The 15,236-nt window shown below is 44.7% G+C and overlaps 1 protein-coding gene across 1 annotated transcript in view; it reads left to right on the top strand.

Annotated features, from left to right (window-relative positions):
• RNF17 (ring finger protein 17) overlaps positions 1-15,236 on the top strand; it is a 532,263-nt gene that overhangs the window by 423,924 nt on the left and 93,103 nt on the right. The window contains exon 21 of the mRNA XM_073612476.1: positions 6,133-6,249. Within this exon, the coding sequence (XP_073468577.1) occupies positions 6,133-6,249 (117 nt within the window). The remainder of the gene's footprint in view (positions 1-6,132; positions 6,250-15,236) is intronic.

Genomic DNA, 15,236 nt, shown 5'->3' with positions numbered 1-15,236 from the left:
ATCAAGCATCTGCTTCCCACATTTGCAAGGCTGCCACCTGGTCCTCTGCTCACACATTTTTAAAGTTCAAGATTTTGGGCCTCAAGTTCAGGCCACGGCATGTGCAAGTTTCAGCCGCCAGGTGCTTTAAACTGTCAGTTTGTTTTGCTATGTTGTTGCCCACATTTCAGTTTATTGCTGAAGTATGTCTCCTGTTCAACCAGCGGGTTGAATGAAAAAAAAACTGTCAGATCCCTACATCAGCCATGGGCTGCAAGTGCTGATCGAATACTGGTTTTCCCGCATGACTGTCTGACAGAAGCCAGTCTGTTGAACAGACAGCAGTGCACATGGACCAAAAGTTGATTGGTTCCTGCTAAACCAGCTGATTTTCTGGTCCATGTATGCCCTGCTTTAGGATGCAAGTCCTGCATTAAGATCAAGTCCTGATTGAAATGGTAGTAAATTGCCATGTTTTTTTTTTTCTTCCTTTTAAACCTGCAAGATAAAGTTATAATGTGCTAGTATGCATCACATACTAGCACATTATGTGAAAATTTTCTTAGAACAAAGCCACGAACTGTCACCACTAACAGGGCTTCCATCTTCACCCGTCTTCCTTCTGGATTTGCATCCTCTGGGCCGTCTGGCTACGCCGCAATGTCACTCCCGCACAGTGGTGTATTTAGGTTTTGTGCTGCCCTAGGCCTGATTAAAATCATGCACCCTCTAATTTAAATGACCCACCTCTTTCTGTCAATGCCACACCCCTTCCTGTTTAAGACCTATCCTGTCTGTAAACCACACCCCTTCCTATTTAGGCTCCACCTCTTCCTCTCTATACATTAAAAGTGGATACCAAGTGCCTACTTGTTTATTTTGTTGTTTTGTATACCATTTCAAATAATGAAAAGTGCTATCCGTGCATATCAGTGCGGCCTCATCAGCGCAGCTTATCAGGGGCCACCAGTGCAGCTTATCAGTGCGACTCATCAGGGGTCACCAGTGCAGCACCATCAGTGCTGCCTTATTAGTGCAGCCTCATCAGGGGCTATCAGTGCTGCCTTATCAGTGCGGTCTCATCAGGGGCCACTAAAGCGCCCTATTAGTGCAGCCCCATCAGTGCTGTCTTATCAGTGCCCATCAGAGCAGCTTATCGGCGCCCTTTAGTGCGGCCTCATCAGGGGCCACCAGTGTGGCCTATCAGTGCAGCTTAAGAGTGCCGTCTTATCAGTGGCAATCGGTGCAGCCTCATCAGTTTCATAATATCACAACTTATTGGTGTACGTGAATTATGTATGGATTATAGTACATAGCACTTTGTAGTACATTCATTTTCACTGACTGTGGACTGTTTAAGGAGTTTGCATTCATTTCAGCATGCATGGAGCACTTTGCAGTAATGAACTTTCATTTCAGCATGCATGGAGCACTTTTCACATAATGAAATAAATGCAAACAGTCCACATTCAGTGAAAGTTCATTACTGCAAAGTGCTCCATGCATGCTGAAATCAATACAAACTCATTAAACCATCCACATTTAGTGAAAGTTCATGTACTGCAATGTTGCAGTACGTGAACTTTCACTGAATGTGGACGGTTTAATGAGTTTGCAGCATGGATCACTTACAATGTGATCTGTATATTAATTCAATCCATATTTAGCACTTTATATTGGCTGCTTGGTAAAGGACTGGTAATAGTAACTAATTTTACCTGCAGCAGTTCTGCTCTCACCGCTGCCTGGGGGTTCCCCACGTCCTCCGCCTTAGACCTGGGCCTTGTTGGTCTAGGCCGAAACACAGCACTGCTCCCGCACATGCGCGCTGGAGCTGCTATTTACGGCAGAGGACTCTGAAGGAACGGCGCGGGTGGCTGTTCCTTTGGAGCGCATGCGCCAGTGACATCACTGGCCCCTTCACAAGTAAATAACTCCTAAAGGGTTCACGTTTAGGAGATGTTTACTGTACCTATAGGTATGCTGTATTATAGGCTCACCTATAGGTAAATGTCAACCATTGGGAGTTTATTCTCACTTTATGATAATGGCAATATTGACTTACCTGTAAATCCCTTTATCTTAGAATACAGGACACAAGCCCCCTTCGCTCTGCATCGTGATCATTCCCTTGCTTGCTAAAAAAAAAATGGAGTCTCACAGAATCGACAAAGTTATATAGTGTGATCTGGGTGCTGCACTAGCAAAAAATGTTGCCATTGTCTAGCAATCGTAAACGTAGGGTATTGGGTCCCAAGCATGGTTCTTTCCAGACTTTGTTCTGGTAAAAGATAGCTGCAAAACACTTTTGGCAGTGCTTGCCCTGTCTCTGAAGATTCACCCTTTAGTTAGGCTGGTCACGTCGAGCTCCAAGAGTTACCTCATTTGCTTAGGTCGCTGGGTGCCTTTAAAATTCCCAGTGGTATTGTAGGTTTTCTCCACAGAAGGGGTTAACTCATTGAGCATTGATGGTGAAGTGTTATGTACACTCTATGCTTTGTTTCCTACCAAAAAGCGCTGAGGGAGCATTTCACTACTGATGCTCCCTCTTGCAAGAGCCACAGGAAACTCTGATTTTTAATCCATTCCTGCTGCCCAAAATCCACTGTGACCTTGTTCACAAGTGGCCACCCACATCTGCTACCAGATATTTGGATTTTGTGAATGCCTAAGTCTTGCATTATACACTGAACAGTTTGGGGTAGATTTGCTAAAGGCAGACTGTGAACTTTGCAAGTGTTGCACTCATTCATTTTCCCTCGAAAATGTGGTAAAGCTTTTTTTTTTTTTTTTTTTTCTTGCATCCTATTGGGTGTTCATTACAAAGTGCAGCTTAACCACATTCATTGGGCTCTGGGGAAAATGTGTGCAACTGCACTTGCAAAAAGTATACATTCTTTGCCTTTAATCAAAAGTATGCCACCAGGTTAAATTTTAAGGGTATTTAATCTTTGATAGGTACCATCATCCTTAATATGTATAAAGCAATGTTGGTTGAAAAAGGGGGGGGGGGGGGGACTAGGACCTTTCCAATTCAGTCCTACCTTTTTCTGAGGGTATTAGGACTATTGCGGTACCAAAGGGATATAGACCAGGATGTATAAAATCTTTTAGTTTATTGAAGGATAAGACATTAAAAAAAAGTCCATATAAGGACACAATTGTAGATAAACAAAAACATAATAACAAGAAACTGTTTACAGCAATGTTGACCCAGAATTTATATTAATAATGCCCGCACAGGTAGATGAAGGCAGGATATTTAGTACTTGTGGACATGACCTCTACAGTTTCGCGGTCAAGCCGCTTCTTCGGGAGGCGTCTAGTACATTTTCTACAGAATAACAAAAAATCAACAATACAACAAGTAATCACTACATATTTACGTGAGGAAATGTATACATATACACAATGTTAACATTGGAGAAAATAATTATTAATTGATATTGCACTCGCCACCCTTGGCCCACAAAGGGCTAGAACGACACTGTGAGACGCCCACAACAGGCGCTCCCCCGGGGGCGGGCAAGGGGGGCACTTAGGAAATACTATTATGGAAATAAAATAATAGAAAATGTGTAAATAATGATACACAAGGGGTTCTTGGAAAGAAGAGGGAACCACCTAAGTGCATGAAATAAGAAATGAAAGTGGTGGGAAGGGAAAAAGAGCAGGAAAAAAGGGAGGAGGGGGGGAGAGAAAGATGGAGGGAAAAAGGAAGGAGAAAAAAAGAGAGAAGATAGAAAAGAGGGGGGGGGAGAAAGGATAGGGAGGGAAAAGTAAAGAGGAATCGGAAAGAGGGGAAAAGAAGGAACAGGAGGGGAGGGGGATGGAAAAAAGGGGAGGGGGGGAGAAAAGGGGAAATAAAAGGGGGAAGAGGAAGGACCAGAGAGGAACAGAGGGAGGGAAGAAGGGGGGAGGAGAGAAAGGGGAGAGGGAAAGAAAGGGAGAAAAAAAGGGGGGAAGGAAGATAGGAGGGGGAAATGGGAGGGAGAGAAGACAAGAAGGGACAAAGAGGGAACCCTGCCACCTTGCTGAAGATAATAATAATGATGCAAACTGGGGGGTCTATAGCTTAGTACCCACCGTTGCTGTGATGTAAAAAACTTTTACATCACAGCAATGGTGATTACTTGTTGTATTGTTGTAATGTTGATTTTTTGTCATTCTGTAGAAAATGTACTAGACGCCTCCCGAAGAAGCGGCTTGACCGCGAAACTGTAGAGGTCACATCCACAAGTACTAAATAACCTGCCTTCATCTACCTGTGCGGGCATTATTAATATAAATTCTGGGTCAACATTGCTGTAAACAGTTTCTTGTTATTATGTTTTTGTTTATCTACAATTGTGTCCTTATATGGACTTTTTTAATGTCTTCTCCTTTAATAAACTAAAAGATTTTATATATCCTGGTCTATATCCCTTTGGTACCGCAATAGTCCTAATACCCTCAGAAAAAGGTAGGACTAAATTGGAGAGGTCCTAGTTTTTTCCCCCCCCCTTTTTCAACCAACATTGCATTCTTTGCCTTTAGTAAATCCACCCCATGTTACCTTTTAAGTAACATGTCTTGTTCTAGACACGCGGAAGGGGCGAAGATAGTCCCACGGTACTGGCTGCCCCAGCTTTCACTCTACCAGATGGCATTGGGGATGTTTCCAGTGCACCCACTGATGGTGCCAAATTCTACAGCCAAATCACTCATTTATTTGTGGGATTTGACCACAGATGCAGAAATGTGCTCCTGTGCCTTCCCCTTCAGATTCAACAAGACCATTTCAGTTTTTATCGATGTGGTGCACACCACTCTAAAAAGAGAGAATAAGCCTGTTGCTGCCATTCTTGGGTCCTTTTTAAAGCTTCTATAGTCGCAAAGACTATTCCATTGCACCCACTCTTCTCAATCTTTCTATACAGTCATTGCAAACATTATCAAAACATGAAGCGTTTGTGTCGTGTCGAATTGTTGCTCTTCAAAAATGAAGCTTCATGTGGCATTTTGAAGGAGTTGAAGCATTTTAACTCCTTCCATTCAAGTCTATGGCACCATAAACGTGTCAACATGTGTTTGCAGTACTTTTGCGGTACATTTGCAGCGCGTTAGACTTTGTTCACAACAGTCAGAAAATAAAACCTTTGAATCTTGGGTGTGTTTTTAGCATGCCATTAATACTCAAACGTGTGTCAGGCGTTTGAGAAGCGTTTTTGGCGCACATCAAACTCAACGAACCACTCGATAACGCCATAGGTACATTTGTTAAGCATCTGTATTTTTAGCAAGTGCAAACAAGGCCTAACTGCTTATAAATTGTTAGCTGGACCCTTCCAGAGAGTAGCACAATCCAGCAATGGACACAGGGTTTTGTGTTGTCTGATAAACTTAAAGTATGGGGTTAAAAAGAATAACAAAAAGCTCTTAGGCTGAGTTCACACATATGCGGGTTTCCTCTGCATCCAATTCGCATAACAGGCAAGTGTGACCGGCTCTTAATAGAGCCGGTTCGCACAGGTCCAGGGCGGCTGCGGTCCGGATTGAAAAAGGGCCCGGTTTGTGTTTGGGTCTGGTTTAGGTGTAAATTCGGACCTGACTCGCACATGAACCTGTGAACAGACACGCACCAGTCCCCAGGTAGGAACCCATGGCCGCACATGTGTGAACTCAGCCTTATGACCGAGAATTGAGCAATCACATGCCCGCTGATTACTCAGTTCTCAGTCTGTTCTGAGCGGAGAGCAGTAACTGTCCAGCACTCACTGGTATGCTGGGCTGCAAAGGGGGCGGGTGCAACCAGCCCTGACTCACAGCCGCACACCGAGAGGCACAAATAGCTGCCAAACGGGCAGCTGGGTGGATCCCAGCAATGTTGTTGGGATCCTTCAAGAGCCTGGAGCTGCTCTCCCTCATCAGCTGTTGCGGGCAATAGCCCACTATTAGTTGACTCTGGGTCACAGGCAAACTGAAGTAAATGTACTCCTGTGACCCTCGAGAAGTATAGTCAAAAAAAGTGGCTTTACTTTTCTTATAAGGATGAGGAGATGGTGATTGAGACTTGTACCTTTTTCCCAGTAACTTGGTATCACAGAAGATTACAGTTTACATGATCAACTTCTTTTCAACCTTTGTAATACCTCTGTGTGCATATGTTTTTAGGAACTGCTTTATAGTGATTTGGATACCCCTGTGCTATGTCAGTATTCGCTGTTACCATTGCCGCCTTCAAAAGCAGTCTTCAAAGTCAAAGTGACCCATATAGAAACACCAGACCGGGTAAGTTGCCCCTCATATTATCCAACTGCAAACTGCATCATGTTTAAATTGATACTAAAGTCTGTTTTTTTTTTTTTTTTTCTTTAAAAATAACAAACATGTTATACTTGCCTGCTCTGTGCAGTGGTTTTGCACAGAGCAGCCTGGATCCTCCTCCTCTCTGGTCCCTCGCCAGCACTCCTGGCTCCCTTCTGTCGAGTGCCCCCACAGCAAGCACCTTGCTATGGGGGCACCTGAGCCGAGCCACAGCTCTGTGTGTCTATTCAGACACAGAGCTGCGGTCTGGCCCCTCCCCCTCTCTCTCCTTATTGGCTAAATTACTTTGACAGCAGCGGGAGCCAATGGCACCGCTGCTGTGTCTCAGCCAATCAGGAGGGAGAGTCCCAAACGGCCAAGGCACTAGTATTCATTGCTGGATGGAGAAGGAGCTCAGGTAGGGGGGGGGGGGGGGCTGCTGCACACAGGTTATTTTTTTTATCTTAATGCATTAAAGTGATACTAAAGTCTTTTTAATTGGAAAATAACAAGCATGTCATACTTATCTGCTCTGTGCAGGGGTCTTGCACCGAGCAGCCCTGATCCTTCTCTTCTCTGGTCCATCACCGGGGCTCCTGGCCCCTCCTTCCTGCTAAATGCAGCTTGCTATGGGGCACCCGAGCCACAGCTCAGTGTGTCCATTCAGACACGGAGCCGCGGTTTGGCCCCACCTATTTCTCCTTATCGGCTAACTGAATTTGACATCAGCGGGAGCCAATGGCGCCGCTTCTGTGTCTCAGCCAATCAGGAGGGAAAGTCCCAGGTAGCCAAGGCACCCGTGCACATCGCTGGACAGAGATGTATAAAACCCTTTCACACTGAGGCAGTTTTCAGGCGTTTTAGCGCTAGAAATAGGGGGGTGCAGTAAAATTGCGGCTCAACGGGTGAGGTTTTAATGCCACCCAACTTCATGTGTGAACAAGCCTTAATAGTTCAGCCAATCACAGTTTCCCCAGGTACCACCACACCAGTCCCAGTGTCACCATAACAGCTCATTCACATGCGTGGTGCTCTCTGAAGAGTGATAAGTGTTTGGATCGATCTTCGGAGAGCATTTGACAGGCGATCAGAAGGCATATCTTCTCACTGCCTGTTTTAACCCCTTGGACCCCACACTTGAATGAGGCTCGTTCATTGGCATTGCACCTTCCAAAAGTGACAGAGGTATAATTCCTGGCATGGCTGTGGAGGTTTTACTGCCCCCCAACCTTGTGTGAACAAGCTCTAATAGTGCAGCCAGTCAGTGTCCTTAAATGTGATCAGTAGTCAGGAAATTAGATGCGTAGTTTATGCCCCTAGAACGCCTGAAGGTGCTTCTTAAGAGTTTGGGCCTCTCTGTGTCTAAGCTGGGGAAAAGTCTAACGTGTTATCACCTTACTTGAAGTGAGTAGCAGAAAAAAAAATAGGTCTTTAAGAAACTCACCATGTCTCTTAGAAAATACGTTAGGCTGTTTGCTTTAAAAAATGTGTTAATTTTGTGGGTGTTTCTGCTGTCCTGGTGCTTCGGGGCCTCCAAAAATTGTGATCAGAAGTCTAGAAATTAGATGCGTAATTTCTGCTTCTTGAAAGGCCAAAGGTGCTCCTTGGATTTTGGGCCCTTGTATGTGTCTAGCTTGCGAAAATGGTCTCACACATAGTATCCCCATACTTGAAAGGAGTAGTAGAATGTGTTTTGGGCTGTTATTGTAAGTATGCCTGTGCTATGTGTGAAAAATAACTTGTTAACCACTTGAGCCCCGGACCATTATGCTGCCTAAGGACCAGAGGTCTTTTTCCAATTTGGCACTGCGTCGCTTTAACTGCTAATTGCGCGGTTATGCAATGCTGTACCCAAACGAAATTTGCGTCCTTTTCTTCCCACAAATAGAGCTTTCTTTTGATGGTATTTGATCACCTCTGCAGTTTTTATTTTTTGCGCTATAAACGGAAAAAGACCGAAAATTTTGAAAAAAAATGATATTTTCTACTTTTTGTTATAAAAAAAATCCAATAAACTCAATTTTAGTCATACATTTAGGCCAAAATGTATTCGGCCACATGTCTTTGGTAAAAAAAATGTCAATAAGCGTATATTTATTGGTTTGCGCAAAAGTTATAGCGTCTACAAACTAGGGTACATTTTCTGGAATTTACACAGCTTTTAGTTTATGACTGCCTATGTCATTTCTTGAGGTGCTAAAATGGCAGGGCAGTACAAACCCCCCCCAAATGACCCCATTTTGGAAAGTAGACACCCCAAGGAAATTGCTGATAGGCATGTTGAACCCATTGAATATTTATTTTTTTTGTCCCAAGTGATTGAATAATGACAAAAAAAAAATATTTACAAAAAGTTGTCACTAAATGATATATTGCTCACACAGGCCATGGGCCTATGTGGAATTGCACCCCAAAATACATTCAGCTACTTCTCCTGAGTACGGGGATACCACATGTGTGGGACTTTTTGGGAGCCTAGCCACGTACGGGACCCCGAAAACCAATCACCGCCTTCAGGATTTCTAAGGGTGTAAATTTTTGATTTCACTCTTCACTGCCTATCAGTTTCGGAGGCCATGGAATGCCCAGGTGGCACAACCCCCCCCCCCCCCCAAACTTGTGTCAAAATATAAAATATTCCATGGACTCAATATGCCTCTCAGCAAATAGCTTGGGGTGTCTACTTTCCAAAATGGGGTCATTTGGGGGGGTTTTGAACTGTCCTGGCATTTTATGCACAACATTTAGAAGCTTATGTCACACATTACCCACTCTTCTAACCACTTGAAGACAAAGCCCTTTCTGACACTTATTGTTTACATGAAAAAGTTTTTTTTTTTTGCAAGAAAATTACTTTGAACCCCCAAACATTATATATTTTTTTAAAGCAAATGCCCTACAGATTAAAATGGTGGGTGTTTCATTTTTTTTTTTCACACAGTATTTGCGCAGCGATTTTTCAAACGCATTTTTTTGGGGAAAAAACACACTTTTTAAAATTTTAATGCACTAAAACACACTATATTGCCCAAATGTTTGATGAAATAAAAAAGATGATCTTAGGCCGAGTACATGGATACCAAACATGACATGCTTTACAATTGCGCACAAACGTGCAGTGGCAACAAAATAAATACATTTTTAAAAGCCTTTAAAAGCCTTTACAGGTTACCACTTTAGATTTGCAGAGGAGGTCTACTGCTAAAATTACTGCCCTCGATCTGACCTTCGCGGTGATACCTCACATGCATGGTGCAATTGCTGTTTACGTTTGACGACAGACTGCCGCTTGCGTTCGCCTTAGTGCAAGAGCAGGGGGCGACAGGGGTGCTTTTTTTTTTTTTTTTTTTTTTTTTTTTTTTTTTTTTTTCTTCTTTTTTTGCTTTTTTATCTTATTTTTAAACTGTTCCTTTCATTTTTTTATTTTTTTTTAAATCATTTTTATTGTTATCTCGGGGAATGTAAATATCCCCTATGATAGCAATAGGTAGTGACAGGTACTCTTTTTTGAAAAAATTGGGGTCTATTAGACCCTAGATCTCTCCTCTGCCCTCAAAGCATCTGACGACACCAAGATCGGTGTGATAAAATGCTTCCCCAATTTCCCAATGGCGCTATTTACATCCGGCGAAATCTAAGTCATAAAATGCTCGTAGCTTCCGGTTTCTTAGGCCATAGAGATGTTTGGAGCCACTCTTGTCTCTGATCAGCTCTATGGTCAGCTGGCTGAATCACCGGCTGCATTCTCAGGTTCCCTGTTGAGACAGGAGAGCCAGAGAAAAACACGGAAGACGGTGGGGGGGGGGGGGCATTCCCTCCCACGGCTTGTAAAGGCAGTCTAGAGGCTAATTAGCTGCTAGGATTGCTTTTACATGAAAGCCGACCGCTGGCTGAAAAGAATGATACCAAGATGATACCTAAACCTGCAGGCATCATTCTGGTATAACCACTCAAAGTTGTGAATGGTGTACCTGAAGACAAAAAAAATGGTTAACAATGGTTAACAATAAAGCACAGTAAAGTATAAATAATTACATACCTGAAAATCAAACATGATAAAACATAATAACAATAACAATAAAACATTGCAGAATAGAATACAGTAAAAAAAGAGCAGAACAATAGAGAGAGAGAATAGAGAGAGAGAACAATAAAACGACAACTATTTTTTTTTATTTTATATATATATTTTTTTTTTTTTACACTTTTTTTGTAACTAACTTTTATAACTGTAACCGGTTCCAGGATCAGGTCTCTCAAAATGCGATGGCATCTTGGGAGACCCTGTGAAAGTGTGCCTAGTCTGTGGAATGCTGTACCCTACGCTAATACTCAACTAGTGCATGGTAGCGTTCAAAACATTCACCAATGCAAAGACCAGGATTGTCAGGACAGGAGGGACAATAATAGCGGGTGTCACGCCTATATCCGCGCTTGCTGCAGACACAACATCTTTTTTGGGGGGGTTCGTTGGGTAGGGGTACTCGGGAGGACATAAAAATGCCTCTCATGCAGCCGACTGCATTTGGTTGGGGATGTGAATGGGGGAAGTACGGGCGCTGCAGAAGCGGTGTGTTCCCAATTAGGATTGGCGAATGCAGCAGGAAGGGCACTATGGGCACGACGGGCCTGTGTTCGTCTTTTTGGTGGCAGCGGGACACTACTTGTGCTTGCCACCTCACCAGCTTGAACTGCACTTATGGGACTCGCCACGTCACCAAGTGTTACTGCAGCGCTGGTTTGACTACGACCGGGGTGTACTTGGCTGCTGGTGCTTGCCAGTTCAATAAAAAGCTTCCAAAAAAACTGTTAGCGATCGCAGGGATCAGGCCTGACTCTGCAAACGCTGCAGTTATGCGTTTAGTGTTTTGTAAGTGACAGTGATCGATCGATACTTCACTTGGGTGGGCTGGGCCGGGCGGAGGGGCAAAACGCAGGTGCTAGCAGGTATCTGGGCTGATCCCGCTAACACTGCGTTTTTGGGAACCCTAAACTGCTGGGGACGCTAGTATAGATCTGATCGGATCAGATATTGATCCGTTCAGATACTATACCACTAAAAAAGGCGTATGCTGCGTGCGTGGGTGTTAGTGGTACTGGCGCTAACCTGACGCTGCCTGGGGTCGGTGCTTGCTAGTTCACCAAAACGCTACCAAAAAAACTGTTAGCGATCGCAGGGATCAGGCCTGACTCTGCGAACGCTGCAGTTATGCGTTTAGTGCCTTGTAAGTGACAGTGATCGATCGATACTGCACTTGGGTGGGCTGGGCTGGGCCAGGCAGAGGGGCACAACGCAGGTGCTAGCAGGTATCTGGGCTGATCTCGCTAACACTGCGTTTTTGGGAACCCTAAACTGCTGGGGACGCTAGTATAGATCTGATCGGATCAGATATTGATCCGTACAGATACTATACCACTAAGGGAGGCGTATGCTGCGTGCGTGGGTGTTAGCGGTACTGGCGCTAATCTGACGCTGCCTGGGGCGACGCATATCACCGCTGGGCGACCGGGGGGCTAAACCTTTATTCGGTAATAAACGGCGGGTGCCCTGACACTATAAAAAATAACTAACCAGCGTCACCCGTAACAGTTATACGGTGATCAGTGGTGAAAGGGTTAACTAGGGGGCAATCAAGGGGTTAAAACATTTATTAGGTAGTATATGGGGGTCCCTGTCGCTATAAAACGCTGACGGCGAACCTAAATATTTACCTCACTAACTAGCGTCACCAGCGACACTAATACAGCGATCAGAAAAATGATCGCTTAGTGACACTGGTGACGGGGTGATCAAGGGGTTAAAACTTTATTAGGGGGGTTAGGGGGGTACCCTAGACCTAAAGGGGGGTAATACTCACTGTCCCAACACTGTAACTGTCACAAACTGACACCAATGCAGTAATCAGAAAAAAAAAAAAACTGCTGGTGTCAGTTTGTGACAGGGAGGGGGGGGGGATCGGGGTGTTTTGTGTGCCTGGCATGTTCTACTGTGTTGTGTAGTGTTGGTGCACTCACATACCAGTCTTCTCTCCTCGGCGCTGCAATGGAATACCGAGCCGAGGAGAGATGACATCATTTCCTTTGCTGCTGTTTAGCATACAGCAGCAAAGGAAGTAATCTGATTGGCCGGCGGCGATCGCGAGGGGGGGGCCATGAACGGATGGCCTCCCCCTCACCTCCGATCGCCAGGGGAACAAAACGGGACCGCCTCGGGCACCGGGGGGGGTCCGATCGGACCCCCCACCCGCGGGAGGCAAATCACGTACATGTACGTGATTTTGCCTGCCCGTGCCGCCTTGCCGACGTAAATCGGCGTGAGGCGGTCCTTAAGTGGTTAAAATGTCAAAAAAATTGTATTTAAAGTGGATGTAAACCCACCACCCACCCAGTAAAAGCTAATGGCACAGTATTAATGTATATATACCTGCAAGCTTCCTGCTTGTATCCCTACCTAAATGGGGATGTAATCCCCTTCAGCAGTAGGAGCCCCGCCAATCTCTGGAATCGGTGGGTGGGTCTCTTTTCTGGAGCTCGATGGGCGGAGTTGTGATGTCACAACACTCCCCGCCCACCTCTACACTCTCCTACTCTCCTATTCCTGAGTTTAAAGGTAACATCCAGTCAAAACTCAGGAAAAGCACCACATGACTTCAGCATGCCCAATCATGCTGAGGTGTGGAGCAGCCAATCCTGGGAGAGCTGGAGAAGAAAGGAGGGATGTGAAGCTGGAACCATAACACTTTCTCTCTTTCGCTCATGCCTTGCATGAGATAAAGAAATTAGATGTCAGTCACAGCAATGGGGGATGTGGACACAAACATATCTGTGTGTAGTTTTTTTATCTTGCCAAAAATAGACAAGAGGATTGCTCAGAGCTGGATTAACTCTTCGTGGCAAGACGGCAGGTAGAAGTCTTCGTTAAAAAAAAAATCAGGTTTACAGCCACTTTAATTCATTTTCCAAAATATTGCGACACAAAAGTTGTAAAACGTCAAAAAACTCACCATGCCTTATACTAAATACCTTGAGCTGTCTACTTCTCAAAAGGAGTCTTTTGGGGGGTATTTGTACTGATAAATGATAATGGTATAGGCAGTCAGAACATCAGGACTGATTTAATATTCAAGTATATAGTACTGTTTAAAAATGTTATGCACGTGTGAAAAATGCTGAAAATTAAGAGTTTATTTTATATTTTAACAAAATAAAAATTGAAAATGAGCAGAAGAGAAATCCAAATGAAATCAATTTTTGGTGTAACCACAGATCTTTTGTGGATGTAGGCTGCCTTAAATCCTTCTGTCTCTTCATATCCCAGACAGACTCGCTGTTGTGATCAGGGCTCTGTGGTGGCCAAACTATCGCTTCCAGGACTCCTTGTTCTTTACGCTGAAGATAGTTCTTAACCACTTGCCGACCACCTCACGCCGATAAACATCAGCAGAATGGCACGGGCAGGCAGAATTGCGTACCTGTACGCGATCTGCCTCCCGCGGACGGGGGGCACGAGGCGGTCGGCATTTGTCCCCCGGCGATCGGAGGTGAGGGGGAGGCCATCCATTCGTGCCCCCCCCCTCGCGATCGCTCTTGGCCAATTAAATCATTCCTCTGCTGCTGTATGGTAAACAGCAGCAGAGGAAATTATGTCATCTCTCCTCGGCTCAGTATTTTCCGTTCCGGCGCCGAGGAAAGAAGACATCAATGTGACTGTAAAACACTACACACACACAGTAGAACATGCCAGGCACACATAACACCCCCCGATCACCATCACCCCTGATCGCCCGGCGGTGATATGCGTCGCCCCAGGCAGCGTCAGGTTAGCGCCAGTACCGCTAACACCCACGCATGCACTGTACACCTCCCTTAGTGGTATAGTATCTGAACGGATCAATATCTGATCCAATCAGATCTATACTAGCGTCCCCAGCAGTTTAGAGTTCCCAAAAACGCAGTGTTAGCGGGATCAGCCCAGATACCTGCTAGCACCTGCGTTTTGCCCCTCTGCCCAGCCCACCCAAGTGCAGTATCGATCGATCACTGTCACTTACAAAACACTAAACACATAACTGCAGCATTCGCAGAGTCAGGCCTGATCCCTGCGATCGCTAACAGTTTTTTTGGTAGCGTTTTGGGGAACTGGCAAGCACCAGCATCCTAGTACACCCGGTCGTAGTCAAACCAGCACTGCAGTAACACTTGGTGACGTGGTAAGTCCCATAAGTGCAGTTCGAGCTGGTGAGGTGGCAAGCACAAGTAGTGTCTCGCTGCCACCAAGAAGAAGACAAACACAGGCCCGTCGTGCCCATAATGCCCTTCCTGCTGCATTCGCCAATCCTAATTGGGAACCTATCACTTCTGCAGAGCCCGTACTTCCCCCATTCACATCCCCAACCAAATGCAGTCGGCTGCATGAGAGGCATTTTCTTTATGTCCTCCCGAGTACCCCTACCCAACGAACCCCCCCAAAAAAGATGTCGTGTCTGCAGCAAGCGCGGATATAGGCGTGACACCCGCTATTATTGTCCCTCCTGTCCTGACAATCCTGGTCTTTCCATTGGTGAATGTTTTGAACGCTACCATTCACTAGTTGAGTATTAGCGTAGGGTACAGCATTGCACAGACTAGGCACACTAACACAGGGTCTCCCAAGATGCCATCACATTTTGAGAGACCCGAACCTGGAACCGGTTACAGTTATAAAAGTTACAGTTACAAAAAAAAGTGTAAAAAAAAAAAAAAAAACACAAAAAAAATATAAAATTAAAAAAAAAAATTGTTGTTTTATTATTCTCTCTCTCTCTCTGTTCTCTCTATTGTTCTGCTCTTTTTTACTGTATTCTATTCTGCAATGTTTTATTGTTATTATGTTTTATCATGTTTGCTTTTCAGGTATGCAATTTTTTATACTTTACCGTTTACTGTGTTTTATTGTTAACCATTTTTCTGTCTATAGGTACACCATTCACGAC

This window comes from Aquarana catesbeiana, linkage group LG02 (assembly GCF_042186555.1).
Source record: "Aquarana catesbeiana isolate 2022-GZ linkage group LG02, ASM4218655v1, whole genome shotgun sequence".
NCBI classification, from domain to species: domain Eukaryota; kingdom Metazoa; phylum Chordata; class Amphibia; order Anura; family Ranidae; genus Aquarana; species Aquarana catesbeiana.
The sequence above is the reverse complement of the archived record's forward strand: the minus strand, read 5'-3'. Positions and strand labels throughout refer to the sequence as shown.